Source organism: Panthera pardus, unplaced genomic scaffold (assembly GCF_024362965.1).
Source record: "Panthera pardus isolate Hobbes unplaced genomic scaffold, ASM2436296v1 HiC_scaffold_21, whole genome shotgun sequence".
NCBI classification, from domain to species: Eukaryota; Metazoa; Chordata; class Mammalia; order Carnivora; family Felidae; genus Panthera; species Panthera pardus.
The window spans coordinates 9,217,741-9,244,058 of record NW_026526777.1 but is presented as its reverse complement, the minus strand read 5'-3'; the positions used below and the strand labels follow the sequence as shown (position 1 = coordinate 9,244,058).

Sequence of the window (26,318 nt, the reverse complement as noted above, 5' to 3'; positions counted from 1 at the left end):
GGAACCTCCACACTGTTTTCCAGAGTGGCTGAACCAGTTTGCATTCCCACCAACAGGGCAAGAAGGTTCCCATTTCTCCACATCCTCTCCAGCATCTATGGTCTCCTGATGTGTTCATTTTAGCCACTCTGACTGGCGTGAGGTGATATCTGAGTGTGGTTTTGATTTGTATTTCCCTGATGATAAGTGATGTTGAGCATCTTTCCATGTGTCTGGTAGCCATTTGGATGTCTTCTTTGGAAAAGTGCCTATTCATGTCTTCTGCCCATTTCTTCACCTGAGTATTTGTTTTTCGGGTGTTGAGTTTGGTAAGTTCTTTATAGATTTCGGATACTAACCCTTTACCTGATAAGACATGGTCATTCTCCAGGGCAGGTATCTATAGGATTCTGCCAAGCCCTAGGTGCTGTTGGTGGGGGGCCTGGGGAAAGGGAAAGGCAGAGCTGTGGGCCCCCTACTCAATCACAGCACCATTTTACGTGGTGGGTTCCTTCTAAAACTTCATTGAGCCCATTCAAAGGCAGCAAAATGACTGAGATGGACCACATGATTTGAAAAGCCTCCCCTGTTCAGACTTCAAACAAAGGTGAAAATGCCACGTCGCCCCCAGGTCTCCCCTGTGCTGCTTCCCTGGCACCTGGACTCGGTTATGAGAAAGGAAACCACCACGAGTTCTCCAAGCTGCGGTGCATCTTATTTAAAAACCAGAAAACAAAACCAAACAAAAAACCAGAGTAGCCTGTTCTAAATTCTTAATGCGTTATTTTTTTCCAAGTCAGGACCGAAAAAGAAACTCTGCCACTCATCATCATTTTCTAAATGACGTTTTAATGTAAAAACACAAGTTTCAGCTTTATGAAAACAGCCCTCATTTTCCTTATTTTGCTCCATGCTGGGGCAATCGTCTCATGAACTACGGTGGGGTATATGCCATGACGGCCCAGTCTCCTCACCAGATGGCCGGATGGGCCCGGGGGGGGGGGGGGCGGGGAGAGCATGTGGCCATGGCTGACCAGAGCATTCCAGCCTGAAGGGATGCAGGAGTGCAATGGAAGAAGCATGGATCTTAGAGCCGGGCCTGAGTTCAGATCCCATCTCTGATCCTCATGGGCTATGGAGCGCTTGAAATGTGGTGAGAGCAACTACAGAACTGAGTTTTGTTTTATTTAAAGTTTATTAATTTGAGGGGCGCCTGGGTGGCTCAGTTGGGCATCCAACTCTTGATGTTGGCTCAGGCGATAGCTCACGGTTCGTGGGTTCGAGCCCCACATCGGGCTCTGCACAGACCGTACGGAGCCTGCTTGGGATTCTCTCTCTCTGCCCCTCGCTCCCGCTCTCTCTCAAATAAACGTTTAAAAAAGTATTAATTTGAATGTAAGTAGCCATGTCGCTCACAGCTACTATACTGAACAGCACAGGTGTAGACACTGTCCTTCCGTTAGTGGCGTTCATGGCCATGTTCGCTCAGGGGAAACCCTCTCATTCTACCAACCGGCATCCCTCTCCAAGTCAACTAAACCTTCTAATTTTCCCCATTTTGTTGGAAGGTGTCTTTCTGCCTTTGGACCTATGCAATCAGATCTTATATTAAGTTTCATACTCTTAGTCGTAAATAGCTTTTCAGCAATAGAAGCAATATTTAATAGAAATTTTAAAAAATCCTTGTTCCCATACGTATTAGCAAGTGATAAGATAATCTTACATCCTTAGGCTAGAAGACTTCCCTTCCTTGAGCCCCAGCTTTTCAGGGCTGTGGCAGGATTATGAACATATTACCACAGCAGACATTTTCCCAACTTCACATAAACAAACCCCCTCTGGGGGCGTGAGGAGGGGCGCTTACTATCCGTCACCTCTCTCGTCTAGTAGGAACAGGCTACTTCTTTTAGATAAAGACTCAAAAGGAAGCGATGGAGTCAGGTTTAGGTATGAGGCTAATGCCAGGTAGGTTTTTATTATATTTAGAAAAAAAAAAAGTAACTGAAAATAAAGGTCACTCAAAATGAACGAGAGTTTTTAAACAGCCTATGATTCTTCAATGGCAGCATTTGGACCCCCCGCCCAAGCCGGTTTTAACCCAACCAAGATGCTGGAAGGCAGAACACACGGTTGTGCCCAGCAGGCCAAGGAGGGCTATGGAGCCGATGGCGCCCCGACTCCGCTTGCTGGGTTCTGTAACAGAAGAAAGGGAGGTGACTGGGGTGTCCCCGAAAGGACAGTGCTTCCAATATCCACACGCCACCCTACCTGAGGCCTCTCGGGTTGCACCTCAACTGTCTGGTCTCACGAGGTCAACCAACCTCTGGCCGAAAGCTGTCAGGATGTCAGATACTACACGCAAAGAAACATGCCACGACTGGGGCACCTGGGTGGCTCGGTCGGTGAAGCCTCCGACTTCGGCTCAGGTCATGACCTCACGGTTCGTGGGTTCGAGCCCCGCGTCAGGCTCTGTGCTGACGGCTCGGAGCCTGGAGCTGCTTCAGATTCTGTGTCTCCCTCTCTCTCTGCCCCTCCTCCTCCCCCCCACTCGCGCGCTCTCTCAAAAATAAATAGAAACATTTAAAAAATGTCACAACAGTATTGTTTGGACCTTAAAAAAACGATGGGATAATAATCAGAGCAACTTTGCTCCAGGACCTTTGGGCGTGTTCCCCCTCTTTCAAAAGCACAGCCAAAGGAATCTTCCTCCCCCTTCTCTCTCGGGCACACTACTGACAGTAGGGAATTAGGAGCGGGGGCTCTGGAGTCAGGCTGCCTGGGTGTGAATCTGGCTAACTAGTGGACACTGGTAAGCGCTGAGCCTCAGTTTCCCCATCTATACAACAGGATATCATCTATATCCTAGAAATGCCATAAGGTTCGACACCATACGCAAAGGTCTTAGAGCAGCAAGTGACACAGAAAGCGCTCAGTAAAAACAAGTTTTGTTAGTCTTGAAAACTTAGCAGAAAGAAGGTACCAGACCTTTCACCTAAATATCAAGTTACTCCCCCTTTTCTTAAAGCCCTGCTAAGAAGAAAACTAGAGTCGCATAAGATTTGAAATTTGTTTCCCTGGCAGACGTCCGTGCGCACTTACCTCCTGTGTAATAACCATACGCGTAGAGAACTCGTCCCACGATCCAGGCCAAGCCCAAGCCGGAAGCTACACGCTAAAATAGAAGGGCTGTGTTAGGATCAGCATTCAAGAAACAGCCACATGTTCTTTAACATCTAGGGTTTTGATGGCACAGTGTGTTAAGAAAATAGTGCTTTCCCGGTTATGGGAAGATACCAAACTTCGCGTGAGAGGGAGGTTATTTGTCTCGGGAACATCAGAGATTTGTGATCCCTCTACAAACCCCTCACAGACAGGGGAGAGGAGTGCCGGCCTCGATGGAAGGAGCGCGCCACCCCCCCCCCCCCCCCCCAGCCCTGGCTTGCCCTGGGGCACACACGTGCTGGAGCACAAGAGAGGGAGAGGCAGGCCTGGGGCTCGAAGGGTGAACCCCAAGCCCGGTCGTCTCCCATGGGGCTGTGAACAGGAGGCAGCCTGGGACCCCTGCCCCCGCATCGCTCCGTGAGGCTCCCCGCCAGGGTCAGGGGGGTTGGAAGGGGGCTGTGCTGCGGCCGCACAGGGGCAAGGGGCTCCGCGAGAAAAGGTGGACGTGACATGTGGTGCTGTCACCCCAGCACAGGAGGTGTTGGGAGGGGGAGGTCTTCCCCTTCCCATTACGCCTGAGAGAGTAAAACTCCTGCAAGATGAACAGTCCTACTGGGCACCATCCTGGGGTGACCGTTAGGTCAGAAGGAGTCTGGAGAAAAAGGGAGGCTGTGCGGGAACGTGCAACATCACTCGTCACGGTCTCCAAGTGCATCACTGGGGGCAAGGTTAGTAGCTTAGGACTTTGTTTGTTTAGTTGATTTGGGGTAAAGTTCACGATCAGGTGCGTGAAACCACTAAAAACACAACCCCAGGCCCGTAAGTCACCACGTGCAAGCTGGTCTCTGCCAGGCCGTGCCAGACTAAGGCTGCAGAGTTACCATCAACCTCGGACCCACGTACTCGTCGTCCTAGCAGTTCTCAGAGTATTTTAAAGACCGAAGCACCGGGAATGGCGTCTGGGGAAGAGGGACGGGAAAGGGGATGCGGGTGACAGCGGGTGACGCCTAGCTGGAGAGACCAACTAGTCTATTTAGCCGGGCTCGTCCAGTCACGTGCAAGGATTGGGGCCCCTTAGAGGCACAGGAAGAAGTGTCTTCTCGGGGCGCCTGGGTGGCTTGGTCAGTTAAGCGTCCGACTTCGGCTCAGGTCATGATCTCACGGTCCGTGAGTTCAAGCCCCGCATCGGGCTCTGTGCTGACAGCTCGGAGCCTGGAGCCTGTTTCGGATTCTGTGTCTCCCTCTCTCTCTGCCCCTCCCCTGTTCATGCTCTGTCTCTCTCTGTCTCAAAAATAAATAAACGTTAAAAAAAAAAATTAAAAAAAAAAAAAAGAAGTGTCTTCTCTAAGACAGCAGACGTGTCTCTGAAAACAATATGAACTTCAAGGCCATGGGCTACAGGTGTGCCATTCTGGGAGCTTCTAACAAAAGCACAAGGCCCTTCAGGTACCGACCAGAGGCTCACGGAAGGCTGAGGACCAGAAACGCAGTGTCAGCACTCTGGTCAGAATTAAGGGGAAACTAGGGGCGCCCGGGTGGCTCAGTCTGTTGAGTGTCCGACTTCAGCTCAGGTCACGATCTCACCGCTCGTGGGTTCGAGCCCCGCCTTGGGCTCTGTGCTGACAGCTCGGAGCCTGGAGCTGCTTCGGATTCTGGCTCTCCCTCTCTCTCTGCCCCTCCCCTGCTCACTTGCACGCTCTCTCTCTCTCTCAAAAATAAACATTAAAAAAAAAAAAAAAGAATTCAGCGGAAATTGGTCCCTGAAAGGGAACCACGTTCTGTCCAGGACAAGACCCACTGGCACCTAATCGGGCATAGACACACCTGCTTTATTTAGGTTAAGGTGAAGTGCAGAGCATTTCTCTGGCCGACAAGGCTCCGCTCGCCCCTCAGGCCGCCTGCCCTTCTCCCTGTTCACCAGACAGACCCGGTGGGCTCCTGCCTCAGGGCCTCGCCCTCGCTCTTTGTCTGGAAGGTGTCTAAACACCTGCAGCACCTACTCCCTCACCTTCTTAACATTTTGCTTGACTCTCACTTCCTTTGCTTAAATGTCACCTCCGCAAGCAGCACGATCCTCACGTGACCACCCCGCTGACAGGTGTCTCCCGTCAGCATCACCTTCTAGCCTAATCACATGCTGTACCCATTTGATTTCTGTCTGTGACCCCCAACAGTAAACCAGGGACCTTTGCCTGTTTTGTTCACTGTTGTAACCCCAGGGGACCAGTAAATGCTTGTGGCCAATAACAACTACGGACACGAACCCTCCAGAATCAGACAGACCTGGGTTCAAATTCTGATTCTTGTATTCTGCAGGTAGCTCTTTGCCCCGTGACAGTTACACAGTCCCCAAGAGGTTTCTCCTCACCTGTCAAAAGTGGGGAAAATTCGCCCTACTTTAAAGATTAGCTTTGTAAGAAGCAGCTGAATGCAATTCTTTTAAATAGACGTCGATGATGTTCAGTACGCGTTCCTTTCCTGCTGTCTCTTCCTTAAATAGCGCAGCGAACTAAATCCAAACAGATGAAACCCCCCCCACCCCCCCCCCGGAAAAACTTACCGGGTGGTAAACACCTCCAACAGCTAGGAAAAATAAGAAAGGAGGATACACTTCCAACCTGGAATAGACAGAGAACTTTTTTAGAAAGGGCCCCACTGACTTACGTCCTGTAAAACGAAGAGCCCCTTACTAACTTGCCAAGTTAGAAACCTGAGAGTAAAACTGAACATGGAGGAGAGAGAGCAGCCCCACCACCAGGATCTACCCTCTCTTCTCTGCATGGGAGTAAGGGTAACTCAGAACACACTGGGCAAAAGACCTGGCTCTAACACGCCCACGAGGAAGGTCTTGGAGAATTTCAGTAGATTTCCTTCCCAAGCCCACAGCTGCCCCCTCCCCAGGGCTGGGAGATTCAAGCTCATCTCAGATAGGACAGCTTCCAAATGCTCTAGATGGACAAAGCGATGCAAAAGACATTTTTGAAAAGATCATCCAGAACCTCGCTATGCTAACAACTCACAATATTTAATCTGCTCACATACATATTTTTACGACACTTCAATAGTTTTTATTTTTTTAATTTAGTTATTTTGGGGGGCGGGGGCAGAGACAGAGAATCCCAAGCAGGGATTCTCCACGCTGTCAGCCTGGAGCCCGATGCGAGGGCTCAAACTCACAAACTGTGAGATCATGACCTGAGCTGAGATCGAGAGTCGGATGCTTAACTAAACCACCCAGGCGCCCCTTTTTACGACACTTTCAGCGAGGTGCCTTACTATGATCGTTCTCACAGCTGCTACTCAGCACACAGTGGTAAAGGCCGAGGCGCTGGGCAGAAAGCACGTACCCTACAGACACCCCCCCAGCACCCGGCAGGGCCAGCACTCACGTGTTCTGGTGGGCGCGCTGAATGCAGTTGAAAAGGTGCCCGTTTTCAGGGTCCGTGCTGTACATGGTCGGATACTGTGAAGACAAAGTCCGTGTGGATCAAATGGTCAAGAGTAGCACTCGGTGTTGAGTTACAATCAACCCTAAAAGACAACCTATCCTCAAGCAGCTTCTGTTATGCCCTTGACAGCTGATCGCTTTCTGCTTAAATATCTGCAGGGAGAAGGGTCTCAACTGCCAGAAGCAGATCCGATGCATTTCTGTTAATACCCGGTGCGAGGAATGTAGGTCTGTGCCGTAGTTGCACAAGGGACAGAGGCAGCGCGTGCTGCAAACTCCGTGCTCTTGACATGGTGCCATCACGGGTGAGTTTCCAGTACCTCACAAAGACACCACAGGGAAGTAGCTCCTTCCCCAGAGTGATCCAACGCCACAAGCTTTTAAGAGTTTTCCTTAATGGGGGAACAGTAAGTGTGTGAGAATTTTCATGGACATGTCCATTAAGAAAAAAAACAAACGAAAATCAATATATGAAAACTTTAAAAGAAGCTCTAGTCAGAGAGTCTAATTATAAGTTGCTAAACAGAAATAGACGTTTAAATGTGCTCACCAGGGACAACCTCGGTAATTATCCCTTTTAGATCATCTGGAAATACATAAAGGGAGCATTTAATAGAGCTCCTTTTTATGTCCAATGTCTGAGCTCAGGCTAACCTCAGCAACACATGCTTCTTCACTATTTGGGAAACAAAATCACCTTAAGACATCACTTTTATTTATTTTATTTAAAAAAAAATTTTTTTAAATGTGTATTTATTATTGAGAAACAGAGACAGAGCATGAGCCATGGGAAGGGGAGAGAGAAGGGGAGACACAGAATCCGAAGCAGGCTCCAGGCTCTGAGATGTCAGCACAGAGCCTGACGCGGGGCTCAGACCTACAAACCGTGAGATCATGACCTGAGCTGAAGTCAGACGCTTAACCAACTGAGCCACCCAGGCGCCCCAAGACATCACTTTTAAAGTGGCACACCAGGAAATACTGTTGCCATTCAGCCCTCTCTAGCTTATTTTATTATTTATGTAAAAAAAAAAAAAACAAAACCCAGGTATAATGGACATACCTTATATTAGTTTCAGGTATATAATGTAACGATTCGATGTATGTATGTATTGTGAAACGATCACCATAGTAAGTCTAGTTACTATCTGTCACCCCACAGAGTTGCAGATTTGTTTTTCTTTTGATGAGAACACTTAAGAGTCGCTTTGTCAGCAACTTTCAAACATGCAGTATAGAAAAATTAATTATAGCCACCATGCTGTACATTTTAGCTTTTTTTAGGTTCCATATGTGAGATCATACAGTGTTTATCTCTCATTTATTTCACTTAGCATAATGCTCTCAACGTCCATCCATGTCACAAATGGCAAGATCTCATTCTTTCTTACGGCTGAGTGGTCCACTGTGTATATATACCGCATCGTCTTTACCCACACATCCACCGATGGACACTTGGGTTACTTTTGTATCTTGGCTATTAGAGATAGTGCTGCGATGAGCATGGGGGTGCACATAGCTTTTCGAGTTCATGTTTTCACTTTCTCTGGATAAATACCCAGAATGGAAGAGCTGGATCGCATGGCAGTTCTATTTTTAATTTTTTTGCGGACCCCCCATACTGTTTTCCATAGTGGCTGAGCCAATTTACGTTCTCACCAACGGTGCGTTCCCTTTTCTCCCCATCTTCACCAGCTTTGGTCATTTCTTGTCTTTTTGAACACAGCCATTCCAACAGGTGTGAGGTGACAGCTCCTTGTGGTTTTGATTTGCATCTCCCTGATGATTAGTGATGATGTCGGGTACCCTTTGATGTACCTATTGGCCATTGGTATATTTTCTTTAGACAAACGTTTGTTCAGGTCCTCTGCCCGATTTTAAATTGTGTTGCTTGGTTTTTTCGCTATTGACTTGTGTGAATTATGTATCTTGGAAATTAACCCCTTATGGGATGTATGATTTGCAAATAGTTCCTCTCATTTAGTAGGTCGCCTTTTCAGTTTGTTGGCGGTTTCCTCTCCTGCACCGAAGCTTTTTGTTTTGATGAAGTCCCCCTTGTTGAACCCTCTTTAGAAAATAACTCTTCCCGGCACCTAGCTCCAGCCAAAAGCATCCTGTTCTTGTCCCAGCACACCTGGTCTTTCAACAGAAAAGACAAAGCGCAAACAAGATGGAAATTGCTCCCCAGCAGGGCCCCTCGGTTCCCCGCCTTCCTCCTGCCGGAAAGGGGCAGCGTTTCCAACGGGTATAGTTCAACTGCCACTGCTGACCGCTGGCGTCGCCCCTCTCCCTCCACAGCTGAAAACAAGCTCTAGTCCCAGCCAAGTCTACGTTCCCACTCACCTCCACTTTGTACTTCTTTCGGGCCTTGGAAACGTTGATGGCCAGATGAGCTACCATGATAAAGCTGGCGGCGCCGGTCAGAACCACAAAACCATACTCCTTAGAGAGGACGGCCATGTTGGCTCTGTGGAAGGAAGAAGACATCAGGATACCAGCCGGCACGGTAGACGCCCACAGAGGGAGGCCTGGGGCCGTGCACTTCATTACCTGCAGAGGCATACCTAGCCCACAAAGGTGTGAGTACACAAGATGTTTCTAAGAGGCAGATGGAGACATTCCTGTGTATCACGCAACAGAGTTTACAAGTTATTCAGGTCTGGGGTGTCTGGGTGGCTCAGTCAAGTAAGTGTCCAGCTCTTGATTTCAGCTCAGGCCATGATCTCACGATTCCTGAAAGTCCGGCCACCCCCCGCTGCCACGGGGCTCCGTGCTGATAGCTGGGAGCCTTCTTGGGATTCTCTCTCTCTCTCTCTCTGCCCCTCCACCCCAAGATAAATAAACAGACTGAAAAAGTATACAATCATATCATAACATGTTCTCTTCTGATGAACGTTACATTTACGAGATGTAGCTATACCTCTGCAGTAGTCATTGCTATAGAAAGATACAGCTGCTAAAAACTATGTTTTTGAAAAAGGAGTTTAACATGGCAAAATCCTAAAGGATATATTCAACTGTAGAGAGGGGGTATGGAGCGAGGGAGGAGCAGAGGGGGAGAGAGGGGGAGAGAGGGGGAAGGAGGGAGACGGAAGCAGGATATGAAACAGTAAGTATACCACGATTCCAAGTTCTTTGTTTGTATGTCTGTTGGCATGGGGGACACTGTGAGGGCAGGGGGTCGGGACTCCCTTTGATCCTGGGGCACACTCTGGTATAGCAGCGGAGGCATCACAGGTAGGAGACCCAGATCTAGTGCTTTGAAAGCAGAGCATGGCTTTGGAGCCTGTCACGCTGCGAAGAGACCCAGCTCTGGGAGGCTCAGGGGAGCCCAGGCTGTTCATCGAATCCTCACTGCAAAACTAGCCCGTGACATGTTCTGCTGCCTGCAACTCCTCTTGAAATGCATCAAGAAATGACAACATAAACCAACAGAGCCAAATGTTAACTATGGAACCCAGGTGGTGGCTATAAGGATGTTCAGTGTATAATTCTTCCAACGTTTCTGTGTATTTGGAAAATCTCCCCATAGAATGCTTGGAGAAAAAGCTAATCTCAGCATTTTCAGTGTTCTGCAATCTTAGCTGTGTTAGCCACTGTTTTGCCCCAGAAGAAGAGAGAAGAAACAGACTGGCCGTCAAGGAGAAGAAAACTTGGCAGCTGGGAGGAAACCCTCATCATCTCAAGGTAAACTCGTGCTGCCCCCCAACCTCTCTGAGCTTTGGTCACAGGATGGAGACGGGCGAGGACAGGCAGGACACAGGGAAGAGGCAGTGCTTCCTGGGACCCTTACTGCCCACCCACTGTGCACGAGGCTGTCCCAGGCAAGCAGCTCCTGTGTGTTCTGCACTCAGTTTACAACGTCCATCTCGATGACAGGCTCCCTGCAATCTCACGTGTAAGCCCGGGAGGGGCTACCGAGCCCCAAGGTGTTTCCAGTCACCCTGACCATACGGTGAGTTACCCCTGTGTCCAGAGAGTACCCAGAGGGGAAAGCATGTGCCCAAGGTCTGAAATGGAAAGCATCAGAGCTGGGTTTCAAATTTAGATTCCAGTTTGGTTCCAATGTCCCCTTTTAAGCCCATTTGCAAACTGAGAAGTGTCCCAGCACTTTCCTCAGTGTGGGATTTGGGGGCGCCTCAGTGGCTCAGTCGGTTAAGAGTCCAGCTTTAGCTCAGGTCACGATCTCGCAGTTCGTGGGTTCGAGCCCCACGTGGGGCTCAGTGCTGACAGCTCAGAGCCTGGAGCCTGCTTGGGATTCTGTGTGTGTGTGGCTCTCTCTCTCTGCCCCTCCCCTGCTTACATGCTATCTGTCTCTATCCCTCTCTGTCTCAAAAATAAACAAACATTAAAAAAAAAAAATACGTTTTGCTTAGGTCTGAAAAATGACATTTGGGGCTGAAGTCCCCAAAAGTCTGTCCCCCACCTGCCACGATCCATAGTTCTTACCAGTGTCCCCCTCCTACATTCTTTACGGAGCTGCTCCGGAGGGGCGCCCACCCCACCTCACCCGGGTGGGGGACACACCCCCAAAAGCCGTCTGCATGACTCAGCATAGGAAGGGCCTCCTGGCCACCATGTCCCCACCATCAGGTATGGCAGCAGCAAGCAGTCAGGCTGCCCTCCAAACTTCCCTGCTCTCATTCTCTTGTAGAAGTAGTTGCTTCCGAAATTCAGAGTCAGCTTGCGGAGGAAGCTTCTGTACTAGTTATTAAAATAAAAACACAGGGCGAATTCGGAACGCCTCTTTGAAGATAAAAATGACCGAGCCTTCCAATCTATCTGATGTCCGTTGAGTTCAACACACTGGGGCCAAACAGGTCACTGAAAATGAAGCTGTCACTCGTTCTGTCAGAAGCCACCTGTTTAAGGACAATGAACGAAGCACACTTGGCTTAGGTCACGGTTTGCGAGTTGAGAGGCCTGGACCGAGAACCCCATCTCCAGAGCCTTGCCTTTTCACTTGGCAGAAAAGGAAATCGAGGTTCAGGTGGATGAGAAGAGAACGAAGACCAGAGCAGGTTTTAGAATTCTTCTCCGAATGCTCAGGCACAGGCAAAACAGTAGAATTTCATGGCTTAGTCACTGACCTTGGAGTTTCTGGTTTGCAAGGGCTTGGGATACAAGCGGCTGAGTGGCAGGACAGATAAGCACCTCTTGGCTGAATGTTTCTGTGGCAAAGCAATGAACACTCAGGCGACTGCTCAAAAATTCACAATTAGGAATTAATATTTACTACTGAGCTCCTCTTGCAAAGGATACATGCAATCTGGGAGTTTAAACCTAGTAGGCTTTCACACTCTAGTGAAAGTTACCTTCCCCCCCACCTTGCTATGCTGACTGTGGTATTAGGGAAAAGGGGGCAGGCAGAGCCGGGAACACAAAGTACCTCTGAAGGGCAGAGAACGTACAGGAAGGGGGACCCAGAGTCCAATGCTAGAGTGGGTGGCTCGCGAAAGACCACATGATCAGCTGTGGGACAGTGAGTGTGTCAGACGGGAGGAAAGTGCCTCCGCTCCCTGAGCCTCTCCCTGCAGGAGCCCTGGACACAGCCGCAAAGGTGCAAGAGCAAAGTCCAGGAAGCCGCCTGTGGGAGGGGCCCTCCTGACACCCCCTCACGCTCGCTCCCACCGAGTGAGGACCCCCGCTTCATACAGCCTGGCAGTCAGCACTTCCAGCACCAGCTGGTGTGATCGGGGCTAGACCAGACAGCAGCCAGTTACAAGCTCCCCCGCGGGGCGACTGTGCTTGTCTGGCCCCTCCACGCCGGGCACAGCCTGTGCCTACTGACACCTGCAGAATAAACAAAGCCAGCCGCAAGTCCAGGTGGCTTTCGGGAATCATGCCTCCAGCTCACATAATGCTCGTCGCCGAGCACAGAGCCAGGCATCAAGTAGGCGCTTAAGCAATTCAAGTCTCCTTTTGTTCCCCTCACAAGTATCTACTGAAACCTCTGAAGCAGAGAAAGAGGAGGTCAGAACACAGAAAAAGGCTCTGTCCCCACTGCGGTTTGAAAACAGAAATCCAGCAGGGACTGGAAAATGGGTAAGGCTTGTCCTTTAAGGAGAGAATCAGCTTAATTCACTTAGGGTTCAAAAAAAAAACCCCAAACCAACCCCGATCTTTTGCTGAATCCTTCTATTCGGAGGACTCGAGGGCAGAGACGGACGTTCCCACCCCTCAAAGATTGGCCTCTGTGGGCTCAGGTGCAGGTGTGCGCACTGGTGAAGTGGAGGCAGCTCAGTTCACAGTGGCCACACCCCAGGCAGCGGCAGCCACACCCGAGGCTGTCCCAGCCTGGAGCCAGCAGATAGCCCCAGGGCAGTGGCTTCAGGACCTCTCCCGCGTGAACACTCAACATTTTGTTGATTACATACCTGCTCTGTGTTAATAGCAACCCTTTTATTGAGGCAAGAAGATGAGGTTGTCTTGGGGGTGGGAGCTCTGCCCTAGACTTGGGTCTTTGTGGCACCAGATACACGGCACGTGGTGCCCAACCACCAACACAGGTATGGGTTCCTTTGCAACCCACTTAGCTGTGTAATGGCATTTGTTAATTGTCACCCTCCAGCTGAATACATTAGAAATTATAATTTGTATAAATAGAAATTCACTTAGGTACGTATTTAAATGTACCTAGTTTGCACTATTACACAGAGGGGGAAGTGTAAAATAGAACCATCTGGAGAGCAGCCTAACAACGGGCATGTTCTTGACATCGTTTGTGCCTTTTGATTCATGAACTCCACTGGGAACGTAGCTGGAGGTGACAATCAGAAACTCAGACAGATTTGGTTCAAAGGCATTCACCTGAACAGTATTTATAACAGCAGCGACAGAAATGGCACAATGACCAAGCAGAGAGGACTAATTAATGCACCCATAATACAGAATATTGTAGAACCATTAAAAATGGTGCACACACAAGTAAAGATGTTGAAACAGGCTTAACATACAGCATGTTACATTAAAAGAAAAACAAAACCACCTCAGAAAGTGTATACAGGGGCGCCTGGGTGGCTCAGTTGGTTGTGTCTGATTTTGGCTCAGGTCATAATCTCAGGGTTTGTGAGTTTGAGCCCCGCATTGGACTCTGCGCTGGCAGTATGGAGCCCCCCTGGGATTCTCTCTGTCTCAAAATAAAGGGGTAAACTTAAAAAAAAAAAAACTATTAAAAAGAAGTGTATGTAGTATATAATCTTAGTTTTCTCAATAACAGAAGAGAAAATATCAAAATCATAAGCATAATTATTTATAGATGCGTAAATTACAGATTTCCCTTTGTACTTTTCTATCATTTCCAAAATGAGCAGACACATACCAAAAAAATTATACAGAAAGTGGCCTGACAATTAGGAATTGAGAAAGCAGAGGAACAGGCAATATGTTACGAATCCCGTCATACCACCCTATGTGACTTCTAGGCTGACCCTTGTCACTTACCTGCTCTGTGCAGTGCACGGGACAGGGCTGCAGTTGTGGAGGGACACTGAACTCAACCTGGTTCTCACCTTCCTAGCTGTTGTGTCCTTGGGAACATTCCTCCCTGCATTTCAGCAACTCTCACCTTCCTAGCTGTTGTGTCCTTGGGAACATTCCTCCCTGCATTTCAGCAACCTGGGCTTCCTTCTTCCTTAGAGGGAGACAAGGGTGGTGCCCACCCACCCCTGTGGGTGTCTCCAGGAGGAAATGGGGGAGCCATTAATGCTCAGCAGGATGCCTGACACGTGGTAAACTCTCAACAAATGTTCGGCATCGGGTTATATCACATATGTTAATGTTAATTTTGCCCTGATTCAGTTATGAAAGGGGATGCTTAACTAAGTGGCAATATACGTTTAAGAGTTTATAATTTAGGACTGCTATTTTAAAACAGCAAACTACACTTAAAACGATATACGTTCACTTCTTGTTCTGAGCTCTTAGACAGCTGTGTTAAAATCTCGGAAAAGCAGGAGGTATTCAGGAGGAAGCAGGTTTGTAGCGCTGACCATGGAAATCAGCACACCGTAGTCATGGAAACCCTCATCGCAGCAGCGGGAGAGGCTCATCCCTGTGTGGGTGTGAGCGGGCACTCACTTATTCAAGTTTACCACTCACAGGTCCAGGGCTGGCGATGAAGAGATGAACACACCAGACTTTGGTCCCTGCCCTCATGAGGCTCATGTTCTACTGGGGGAAAAGGCAAATATAACACGTACCCAATTCCAGATTCCCCCCTTCCTAGCAGTGATCGGAAACTGGGGACAAAGGGGCTCCTGGGTGGCTCAGTCAGTTAAGCGGCTGACTTGGGCTCAGGTCATGATCAACACCGCTCATGAGTCCGAGCCCCTTGTCGGGCTCTGTGCTGACAGCTCGGAGCCTGGAGCCTGCTTCCGATTCTGTGTCTCCCTCTCTCTCTGCCCCATCCCCCACTCGTGCTCTGTCTCTGTCTCTCTCTCAAAAATAAACATTAAAAAAAATTAAAACAAAAAAGAAACTGGGTACAAAAATACCCTTCAAAATGAAAGTGAACGTCTTGGAGAAAGGCAGAAATAGGACAGAAGCGTTTCTGTTCTTCCCTCCCTTATGAGTGTTTCAGAGGTGTAAGCTTTCAGTTAACTGTTTCCGGAGAGTTCTGGAGATGAGTCAAAAGAGTTTTTGAAAGAATATTAACTTGAAGGCTTAAAAGAAACCAGATTTTATTTTTAATGTAATTACTTATCACTCATGTAAAAGCAGAGATCCTTTCGGAACTTTACTCCTAACAGACTGTTTTCTGATTTGTCTGTTCCTATGGGAAAATCCACAGGAGTAGAGACAGCAGGAATTCTGCAGTCAGATGGATGTGTGTTCAGACACTGGCTCTGCGAGCTTGGGAATGTTCTCTAATTTCTCTACAAAACAGAATACTAACTACGTGCTTCACAGGATGGTTTAAGGAATTAACTGAAATGAACTAGGTAAGCATCTGGTATGAGCATTTAATAAACGTGGGTCCAAATACGGAGGCATCTTGTAAACACTGCTAACTGTGCATGTCTGCCCACATAAGTAACACTTCCTAAATAAGGAGATACTGATTTTTCTACAAATCAGTTAAGGTATTCCGACTTAGAAACTAGTGCTGGGTCGCCTGGGGGGCTCAGTCGGTTAAGCGTCCGACTTCGGCTCAGGTCATGATCTCACCGTGTGTGAGTAGGAGCCCCGCGTCGGGCTCTGTGCTGACAGCTCAGAGCCTCGAGCTTGCTTTGGATTCTGTGTCTCCCTCTCTCTCTGCTGCCCCCCACTCACGCTCTGCCTCTCTCTCTCTCTCTCTGCCTCTCTCTCTCTCAAAAATAAAAATAAACCTTAAAAAAAATTAAAAAAAAAGAAATTAGTTCTGAGACCATTTAAAATAGATTCGAATTTGGCAAAAGGCTGTTCTCTGTAGATTCCCAGTGTGGACAGCATAATGTGTCTAAGAACACTTAATTCACTTACTCAGTCACAACATGGAAAGCACTCACTATATGCCAGCACTGCAGAAGTGTGGGAGACACAGCAGTGGACAAGATGGGGTCCCCCTGTCCTTTAAGGAACTGACATTCTAAGGAGGACAGAAGACTGACCGGAAACATGCCAAGGGATCAATAAATATTTGAGACATTTAAACTTACACAATCTCATATGTCAATTATATCTCAGTTAAGACCAGGAAGACCTCCTTGCTAGGGCAACATTTGCAGTGACGCAGGAATGAGGAAGAAACACCAACAGGACATTTCGGGGGCGGGGGGAGAATATTCAAATCAGAGAAAGCAGCCAGTGGGCCCCTGGATGGCTCAGTCCGTTAAGTGTCCGACTTTGGCTCAGGTCATGATCTCAAGGTTCGTGAGTTGGAGCCCCGCAACAGGCTCTCTGCTGTCAGCACAGAGCCCGCTTCGGATCCTCTGTCCCCACCCCGCCCCCCCACCGCGCCTCCCTACTTGCGCACTCTCTCTCAAAAATAAATATTTAAAAAAAAAACAAATTTATTAACAAAAAGAAAAAGCGGCAAGTGCAAAGCCCCTAGATGAGGGAAAGCCCGGCACACTGGTGGGCCAGGAAGGCAGCCGGTGTGGTCGGGCCCCAGGAGCTGATGGGAGTGGTAGGAGATGGGGTTAGAGAGGACAGACAGGTCTGGATTATGAGATGGACTCTACGAGCAGAGTTAACAGCCATCACCTGCTGGTTCTCCCTCCAGGGACTAAGCTGAGAGGCAGAGAGGAGGAAAGGTGTGAGGGAGACTGTTATGTGTTAACAGAGGAAGTGTCACCTCCCAAATGCTCTTGGCTTTGGTGAGTGGGACCCCTTGACAGCCAGGTTTTTGTTTTTGTTTTTTAAGTTTACTTATTTATTTTGAGAATGAAAGAGAGTGTGAGTGGGCAAGGGGCAGACAGAGAGGGAGAGAGAATTCCAGTGCAGAATTCCCGTGCTGTCAGCGCAGAGCCCGACATGGGGCTCGATCTCACGAATCGTGACATCATGACCTGAGCCGAGGTCCAGTCAGACACCCAGCTGAGCCCCTCAGGCGCCCCGACAGCCAGGTTTCAGGGCAATGGTAGAAAGTGGAAGCCCATGTGTCGAGGGTTAAGAAGCAGTCTGTGAGGCAATACATCTCCGGCAGCCCTGCTCCTAAATTTGTTCCCGCTGCCCGATCCTGGTCCAGTGTTAAGTACTCCCCCTTCCTCCATGACACCTGCACTCCTGACCGACCCGCATGGGCTGCAGGCTTGCCTTTGAATGTCTGCACATTTGTTGCGCGCTCATCAGTGAGCTATTATAACATGTACCTTGCATACTGATCAATGAAAATAGTACACATTTCCAAATATGCTCCTTGAGAGCACAGAATCTGTCTCCTGCTGACGTCTTCTATAGTTCCTTCCATGAAGACGGAAACTCGATACAGTGCTGTCTTATGTTCTAGGTCAGTGGTTCTCAAACTTTAGCAGCATCAACGTCACCTGAAGCGTTTGTTAAAACACGCCCCACCCGCAGGTGGGGTCTCAGATCCCGAGGGGCTTAATGGGGCCTGGGGATCTACATTTCCAACAAGTTCCTAGACGATCATGCTGGTCAGGGGCCACATTTTATGAACCACTGTTCTAGGCAAAGATACAGTTTTCGGGAGGTGTTGATTTTATCCAATCCTAAAACCACTGGTAGAGTTCTGTCTTGGCGGTCCTATCTTGGCGGTCCACATTCTACCAACATCCTTGGAGGCTTGTGAGGGGCCCCCTTCTCTACAGCATCCTTAAGAACCCGACGGGCTGATGAGACCAGAGGATGTTCACAATCACACACCGAGGATGTGCTTGTCAGGAGACTGCTTTCTTCTTTCAGCTTGAACAGAGGGCTCAGACCAAAGCAACACAGGTAGGTAAGACAGCTCAGTCTCTTCTGAGACTTCTCTTGTGAGCCTAACCTGGGACAGCTCGCAGATTCCCAGATCTCTCTTTCATGGTCACGATCACTTGCCAGACCAGATTTTCCCACCAGGCAAACGAGTCAGAGTTGAACACTCTTCATCTTTCGAGAGTGGTGGTCATTATGGTCCAGGATGAGCTCTTCAGATGATCGCTTCCAATGTCACGGGCCAAACGTCCCTCAAATTCTAAACAATCGGCAACATGACTTCAGATGAAAGGCCTATTTAAGGATCCAGTGGGACCTCCATCTAACTCCCCATGGAATTCTTCATCCCATATGGCCGAAATAGCAAAATGGGGAATAATATTATCACTACATCCTGAACATCTACTTTAAGACCTACTGCTTCTCCTCTGTCAGGCCCATAATAGAGTTAACAGAAATTAACAATGTCCATAATGATCCTACGTGGTAGTTACTGTTATCATCCCCGTTTTACAGATGGGGAGACTGAGGCAAAGAAGAGTTCAGCAACTTGTCCAAGGTCCCATAGCCAGTGAGTACGGAGCTGAGGTCTGAACATAAGCAGACTGTCGGACAGCGAGGTCTAGCTCTTTGCTACTACATCCCTCTGCTGGGTTTGCTCCTTACCAAGGAGTTAGATTGCTTTCTCCCCCAGCCAGGGAGCAATGAGGAGGGTCACTTCTGCAGAACTCCCGCTCAGGGGCAGGACTGGAGCTGCACTGCAGGAGCAGAGCTGGGGAACAGAGCCAGGGCACGAGAGCCCAGGAGAAGGGAGAGGCAGATCCACGATCTTGGTCATACTTAACATACAGGATGGTGTTAGCTGCGAAGACAGTTTTACTTCTTCCCTTTCCATTATGGAAGCCTTTTTCTTTCTTTTGCTTGCTTGCTCTAATTAGAACTAAAACAGTGGCTTTTTTTTTTTTTAAGTTTATTTATTTACTTTAAGAGAGAGAAAGCAAACTGAGAGAGGTGGAGAGAGGGGAGGGAGAGAGGGGAGAGAGAGAGAATCCCAGGCAGGCCCCACACTGCCAGCATGGGGATCGACCCCATGAACCGTATGATCATGACCTGAACCCAAATCCTGAGTCAGACACAGCCGACTGAGCCACCCAGACGCCCCGGAACCAGGACAGTGTTGAACAGAAGTGACATCTTTATCTTGATCCCTATCTTAGAGGGGGAAGCATTCCAGCCCTTCATCATTAAATATGTTAGCTGTGAGTTCTCCATAGATGTCCTTTTTGAGAATACTGCAGAAACCTAATTATTTCTAGAATATATTAAAAACATTTTTTAATGTTTATTTATTTTTGAGAGAGAGAGAGTGTGTGAGCAGGGGAGGAGCACAGAGAGACGGGAGACACGGAATCCAAAGCAGGCTCCAGGCTCTGAGCTGTCAGCGCAGAGCCTGAATGTGGGGCTCGAACCCACGAACCGTGAGATCACGACCTGAGCCGAAGTCAGATGCTCAACCGACTGAGCCACCCAGGCGTCCCTAGAATATATATTTTTTAAAACGGCAACACTTGTATTTGTAGCTTTTTTAATCTATCAGAGTATTTAATAGCCGAACATGGTTTTTTGAGGACATATCAAGGAGAGGAAAGAAAACTGGGAATAGTATTTTAGCAGGTGGGGTACGGGCCATGAGGCAGCAGAAAAGCCCAGGGGGAGATTAGAGAACAAGGGTGCCCAGCGCCCTGGTAACCAGTGGGGCCACGGGACAGTGGGGGGCAGGAGCAGGGGCAGCACTGGGGCAACAACGTTCAGTGCAGCCAGTGAGCGGGCACCCAGGCGACTTTAAGAAAGCCACAAGGCACCCCTGCAAAGGCTCCCCTGGGAAGGGGATCAAGCTTGGGTTTAGAGGAGAAGACACGCTCCATGCTAGTGCCTGAGTTAAGCAACACGGATTTTCATTAGGACCTCTGCCCGAGGTGGTCCCTTGAGGAATTTCCCAACAGACTCGCTGGAAACCTAACCACCCCAGTGCATACACGCGGTTCAACCTTCCTTCCAGTCCCTGCTGCCGCCACCCTTCCTGCCTTATCTCACTGGGGCAGGGGTTCCTCCAGTTACGAGGATTACCCAGAACACGTCCTGAACCACATTCATCAGAAGGCTCCTGGGGTAGAGCTCTCTTTCACTACTTACTCAAGTCCCTCTGGGCGGCCAGCGAAAATCCCCTAGGGCGCAATCAACACGGTACAAATGGGGCAAAAGGCAGGCTTTACAGATTTGGGAACCTGCCTCAAATTATTGCTTCTGAGCCATGAAGTTACATTAACTTATCTTTGCTTAAATTAAAAAAAAAAAAGTTTTTTAATGTTTATTTATTTTTTAGAGAGGGAGAGATAGAGCTTGAGTGGGGGAGGGGGAAAACACAGAATCTGAAGTAGGCTCTAGGCTCTGTCAGCACAGAGCCCGACTTGGGGCTCGAACTCACAAACCATGAGATCGTGACCTGTGCCAAAGTCAGAGGCTTAACTAATTGAACCACCCTTAATTGCGGCTCTTAATTTTTTTATTTTTTTTATTTTAGAGAGAGAGAGAGAGTGTAAGAAGAGAGAGGGGCAGAGGGAGGGAGGGAGAGGGGGAGGAGCGGGGGGGGGGGGGGAAAGAGAGAGAGAATCTGGACGTGAAGCCTGACACGGGGCTCCATCCCACAACCCTGGGATCATGACCTGAGCTGAAATCAAGAGTCGAACACTCAACCAAGCCACATGATCTTTAGCTAAATGAAATTAATTAGATTAAAAAAAGTTTTTTTAATGTTTATTTATTTATGAGAGAGAGAGAGAGACTGAGAGAGAAAGAGAGAGAGCAGCGTGGAGTGAGAATCCCAAGCAGGCTCCACGCTGTCAGCCCAGAGCCCGATGCGCAGCTCGATCTCCCGAACCATGAGATCATGACCTGAGCCGAAATCAAGAGCCGGACGCTTAACCAACTGGGCCACCCAGGTGCCCCTAACTGTCTTTTTTAAGGGAGAAAGGATTTCACCTTTCAGCTTTCTCTTTGCCCTCAAACAAGCAGATAAACGCCATCCTGGACCATGGTAACCCCTACTTCCATTCGCAAGACCGTTCTCCTCAAATTGTACTGTAATTTCTCAGTGGTGTCCTTTTTTCTACACGCACGAATGGGACGAAGATAAAGCACTCCCAGACTGACTTGGAGTTGTTCCCCAGCCTTTCCTTAAAATTCTCATTTGGCTCCCTGTGCTATTAATCCAATCTTCCTTACATATGGCTCCTTATCTTATGTGGCAAAGGCCACCATTTTCACAAGACTAACCCCGAAGACGGTGACTTTAAGGGCTGGTCTGATCGTCCCAAATGGACTTCCGTAAGTCCCCGATGCCGGAAGGTGGTTCAGAAACCTCTGAGGCCGTGCTGGGTGTCTGCTTAGCCTGCTTCAAGCTCCCCCGGGTAGCTGCCCAGCCTCCCCTCTGCCTCTAGGTGTTTCTACAAATGAACGGTTCTCCAAATCATCTCAGGCAGGGCAGCTGACCCCTCCTGAACCCATATAAAGCTCAAGAACCTGGAGGGAAACAACTCAAAAGGCATCTCCTGTTTCCATGATGGGAGAGAAAAGAGTCACAGGATTTCTTTTCGTCCATCCTAAACTTTCAAAGTGCCAATTCTGGACGCTTCTACGTTAAACAGATGATAAGGTCTGTGTGAGTGTCTAAGTTTCACAAGACGGCTAGATTTTTTTTTTTTTTAAAGTGCATGGACGTTTAAGAGAAGGAATAATAACCCAGGTGAGGAAAAATACTGCCCACGGCTGCATTGCACATTTGGTAGATAGGTCTCCGAGGGCTAAACGTGAAGTTAGCTGAATGGGTATACCTTTACATATCCAGCACTCGGTCATTAACTCAGTGAGGGGAACAGCAGAGGCAGGTCAGAGTGGTACTTCCCCAGCATCTCAAGTTCTTCGATTCCTTGTCAATGTTCCTGGGTGAACATTTGGAAAGTGGAAGCTAGCTATCAGTGAGCAGGGTAGAAGATCTGTGCCCTAAAGATAAATGTGTTATAATCCAAATGTATTCAGCTTTATAGTTAAACGGCCACTGTCGGTGCTGAAAATAATTAATACCTAACTGCGCCGACCAGGAGTGGGGGAGGGCGGGATCAGCATGATGGCCAAGTTCCCGGGAAGAGTTCTGTGTGGGGTGAGTCTGCACGGACACAAATAAACCCCAGTAAGGCCAAGTGGGCTAATTATCCGCTGTCTTCTCTGGAGTCTGACTTCTGTATGAAAAGACACATGCCTGAATGGAACTGAATCTCCCCTGGAAGAAAAAACTGTTAATTCAGCTCCTCAGGAATCTAAGAAGAGTAGACTGTAACAAGACAGGGCAAATGCTAGGTAAGCCTGCTGGTGTGATGGCGAACCTTCTCAGATTCTTGACACAAAAGGCTCTATGCGGCGAGAGTTCCTTGATGTGTCGGCACCTCACCCAGAAGCCCTGGGTCATGCTGGCCCATCTGGAGCAGAGCCCCCTGGGAGACGTCATCCCAGCGACAGGCTGCGGGACATTTCCCATGGTCTGAAGGCACCGACCTCAGAGGACAAGGGAAAGAATGAGGAGAAGCCATGGGACGCGCAAGAAAATAAAAATCTCGTGGCAACTCATTGTGGAGCTGATTTGATTAAAGTCAACGTAGGACAAACCATTTCACCTAAATGGAACGCTTGCCTTAAGCCCACACCTACCACCTTCTTCAGTATTGCTTCGGAATGATTCCTTCCCTGAATTATCCCCCACTACATACTGACAATATGTGAGGTGCGCAGGGCTACGAGGGCGATCGAGACTCAGAGAGAAGGTCTTGACCTTCTAGAAGACACAGTGAAATGGATGGAGACCACACAGAAAGGACCATGAAGCAGGAGGGTAACAGATTGAGAGCAAGGCTCTGAGGACATAAACTGTGATGTACGAGAGAGAACACAGGGAAGGAAAACAGCAAGTACACAACAGACAGGAAGGGGAAGCTGAGCATCAGAGAGGTTAAGTAATCTTGCCCAAGGTCACACAGCCATCGCAGAGGAAGCCTGGACTCCTACACAGCCAGACAGCCTGGCTCCTGAGTCTGTGCTCTCAACCCTTGCCTATACTGCCTCTTAATGAGAATGGAGAGCAAGTTTGACCACACCTGATCTCTTTTGCAATTTTTCTATCTCCCCCAAACTGTCTCCGGAGCATAAAATATATTCATAGGAATAGAGAGCTAATAATTAACTCCAAGTCTTTGACTGATTAAAGCCTCAGAACTTTCTAATTGGAAGGGGGGAAAAAAAAAAACTTGGAAAAGATCCAAAAAGTTACTTGTTTTTAAATTTCTTTTAATGAATGCAGGCACTGCCGGATGACAAGAGGAGAGATTACAGGAAGGGAAAACTTCCTCCGCTTTCAGGTGCACAGGTTTGCAAAGGAGCAAATCAACAGCAATTGGCACTTTTCATATCATGATTTCTACATAACCTGTGCCTTAACTGGCATTACATAGGAACTGAATGGAGGTCATGGGGAAACTAAGCCCTGACTTCCACAAGAGGAAAACAAAAATCTCGAATGAGTCAGTGACACCAGTTGGATTTTCCATCACAAAAAAACTGGGCGGACTGTAGTTAATTCCTAGCAGCTGCTGGGCCCTTGCTAGGGTACCAGACATTCTGGATGAAGGAACCCACCTGGGCTGCTGGCGCCTGCCTCAAACGGGAGTCTAACTCTTTGTACCTGACAGTACTTAGAATGAAGCTGTGCCCAAACCATCCGCGTTGCTCCGGCTGGAGAAGTAAAATACCACTTATCAAAAAAAGAGTGAGCTAAGGCACCGACGTATTAGAACCCGAGTTCCAGTTAATGAACAGCTCAACTCTGGAAAGAGCTCAGAGGGTAAACGGGGACTTAAAATCTCAAATGCAGAAATCCCTTAAAGGTATTTGCAAATGTTATTTGGAAGGTCGTGTAATTTTCCCGTCTCCTCGTTGCTGTTTTTCTCCTCACCAAGACGGATAGGTAGGTAGACGCTGCAAGAGACAGGGAGGGAAGGAATTCTCCTTCCACAGTAGTATCCTAGCCTTACTGCTGAACTCTTCTCTTTCAGGAGGATGGTATACTCATAAGGAGTATTAATGAATTCAGCTGCGCAACTGTAGCAATATGGAGATTCTTTTAAACATTGCTTAAAAATGGTTCGTGGTCGATTGTGGTTCACAGCAGTATTCTGTATACAGATTCAGAATATTTAAATTAAATATAGGGAACAATATGTTTCAATACAGCTACCTGTGCATGCAGTAGGCACTAATTGCATTTTGACAGCTTGGTCATCCACTTCATTCCAGATTGTTCCAGGGGGTTTTCAGCATGTCTCTGGATAATGAGGTAAAGCCCTTTCTTTCATGGATGTTCAGTCCCTTTGCTGTCCTCCAGGTTAGGAAATTCCCTTTCATGACTGTGTCTCTTCAGGACTCTAGGCCAGCAGGAGGAAATCTAAATTAGGGGGAAGACTGCCATTCTCCAATTTTGTTCCCTCATCTAAAGCAGCCCCTGGCGTGCACTTTCTATAGCTGGCCACAGTATCCCTCTAGCAGATCTGTTTTATATATAGTAACATCGGTTCAGGAAAAAAAAAATTGCTTGACAATGTTCTATTTCTGTAACACTGTGTCACTTTGGAAGCTTAACAGAATGTCTTCCCAGGGGTGAAAGTACTTCTTTGGATTTCATGGGGTTAGTTTTAGTTAATTTAGTTACATTTAACTGCGGTGAGAATAAACATTCTTGAATCCCTGACTAGGATACTGTGCTCTTAATTACTGAATTCATTAAACTAAAACAGCCTTGGAACTCTGACCAGTAACCTTGGGTGAAACTGCAGGCTCCCGGTGATCTACAGATTTCCCAAGAGAAGCCCTCGCTGCAGCTCCCACGCACAGAGGAAATCTCAAACCTGCGGCATTCCCACACGACCACGCCTAGGACCACAGCACCGGCAAAGAGCCATACGTCTGCACAGCAGTTGTGTCCTTCCCTCTAGGACTCCTTTTCTCCAGTCGAGGGATTGGAGAAAGCCCCAACTCCTTTCCTACATACCCTCTTGTCTCAGCTTTTCCTTTACCTCCTGTCCCCACACCCACTTGTCTCCTAAGCTACAAAGTAGCTTGTAAACTCGTGGCCCCGAAAAGAAGGATAGCACAAGCCACAACTTCGGGGAATGACTCACTAGTGAATTCTCCAGCCCCCTTTTCACCGCTCTGTAGCTGCCCCACCGCAGTGGCTCTGGGGCTCCCTGCAGTGACACAGATAAGGAGGAAAGTGCTCTGAAATCCAGTGCAGAACCGTCCATAAAGAGTCCTCTTCCCCTGCGGGGTCTCCTGCTCTCAGGCAGCGGTAGGAAATGACCCACTTAAGGGTTCCAGTACTAATGGTCAAACGTTTCTATGAGGCAGAGCGAAAACAAACTCAATTCCCTGGGAGGCTCTCCCCGAGGGTTCCTAGCAACACATCCGCAGCAGGCGCAGGGCTCCCGGGGCACTTGTTACCGATCGGGCCTGCACCGCCCACCGCCCCTGCAGTGTCCTGTCCGCCCAACCTCTGCACCAGAGGGGCACTTGGCAAGGTCAGGTGGGCTCTGGGAGGCAGAAACAAGGAGCGCCGGGTCTGCACAGCCCCGGGAGAGGAGGAGAGGAAAGGAAGGAACTGAAGGGCTGACCTTGAGAATCTCCCTGCCTGACAGACAGCGAGGTGGGCCCCATTTCGACGCTCCAAACCTATTCCATCAGGGGGGAGGATGCAGGGATGGTGGAAGGCAAGGGGAATGGAAAGGTAGACAGAGGTGTATAGACCAGAAGGGGGAAAAGGAGGGCGTCCCTGGTCAGCTCGGGATGGCAGAGGTATGGGCAGTGCCCAACGCAGGAGCTGAAGTGACCCGGGGGCCGGCGCTCCTCGCTGTCCGTAGGTGTCGGCACTCACCTGGATCACCTTCGCTCGGCTGGTGCAGACCTGGTGCAGACCGCAGCTTTGCAGCGAAGTGAAAGTGCCGCGCCCTTGGCCACTGGCAAGGAGGGGCGTGGCCGGGACCAGGCCCCGCCCCCGCCAGAGCCCCCGCGAAACCACGCCCCCAGGGCGGGGCATCCGGCGCACCTTCTGAGTTGTGGGCTCCCAGCCCCAGTTCAGTGCTTAGGCCGCGGAGACTGAATTTTCTGTCTCCTCACGCCTGTCCACGCATTTACCCCACCTACTCCCCAATCCGTTTATTAGTCCCCTTCCGCAAATGGCTCCGTGGCCGCGTTCCCAAACTGTCCCAGCCAGTGT

The 26,318-nt window shown here is 48.8% G+C and overlaps 1 protein-coding gene and 1 non-coding gene across 3 annotated transcripts; both read right to left on the bottom strand.

Annotated features, from left to right (window-relative positions):
• Positions 1-1,921: 1,921 nt before the first annotated feature.
• On the bottom strand, positions 1,922-26,109 carry MGST3 (microsomal glutathione S-transferase 3). Of its 2 annotated transcripts, none has more exons than XM_019465710.1 (6): positions 25,977-26,109; positions 8,933-9,056; positions 6,531-6,604; positions 5,702-5,759; positions 3,079-3,151; positions 1,922-2,172 (listed from the first exon to the last, which is right to left on the bottom strand). In XM_019465710.1, exons 2-6 carry the CDS (start codon positions 9,047-9,049, stop codon positions 2,036-2,038), a joined length of 459 nt encoding a protein of 152 aa, XP_019321255.1. In that variant the 5' UTR covers positions 9,050-9,056; positions 25,977-26,109; the 3' UTR covers positions 1,922-2,035. The 2 variants fall into 2 exon arrangements, with proteins under 2 accessions (XP_019321255.1, XP_019321256.1); XM_019465711.2 differs by lacking the exon at positions 25,977-26,109 and adding an exon at positions 11,177-11,556.
• On the bottom strand, positions 19,395-19,480 carry TRNAR-UCG (transfer RNA arginine (anticodon UCG)). The gene has a single exon. It is a non-coding gene; the product is annotated as a tRNA-Arg (tRNA).
• Positions 26,110-26,318: the final 209 nt, after the last annotated feature.

What these genes read in the sequence shown, in the direction of transcription:
- MGST3 (XM_019465710.1), bottom strand. Translation starts at nt 9,049, where the DNA reads ATGGCCGTCCTCTCTAAGGAGTATGGTTTTGTGGTTCTGACCGGCGCC. An exon ending in TTGGAGGTGTTTACCACCCG is followed by an intron (nt 3,152 to 5,701) that starts GTAAGTTTTTCC and finishes CTTCTATTTTAG; the next exon opens with CGTGTAGCTTCCGGCTTGGG. An exon ending in GTATGGTTATTACACAGGAG is followed by an intron (nt 2,173 to 3,078) that starts GTAAGTGCGCAC and finishes CTTCTGTTACAG; the next exon opens with AACCCAGCAAGCGGAGTCGG.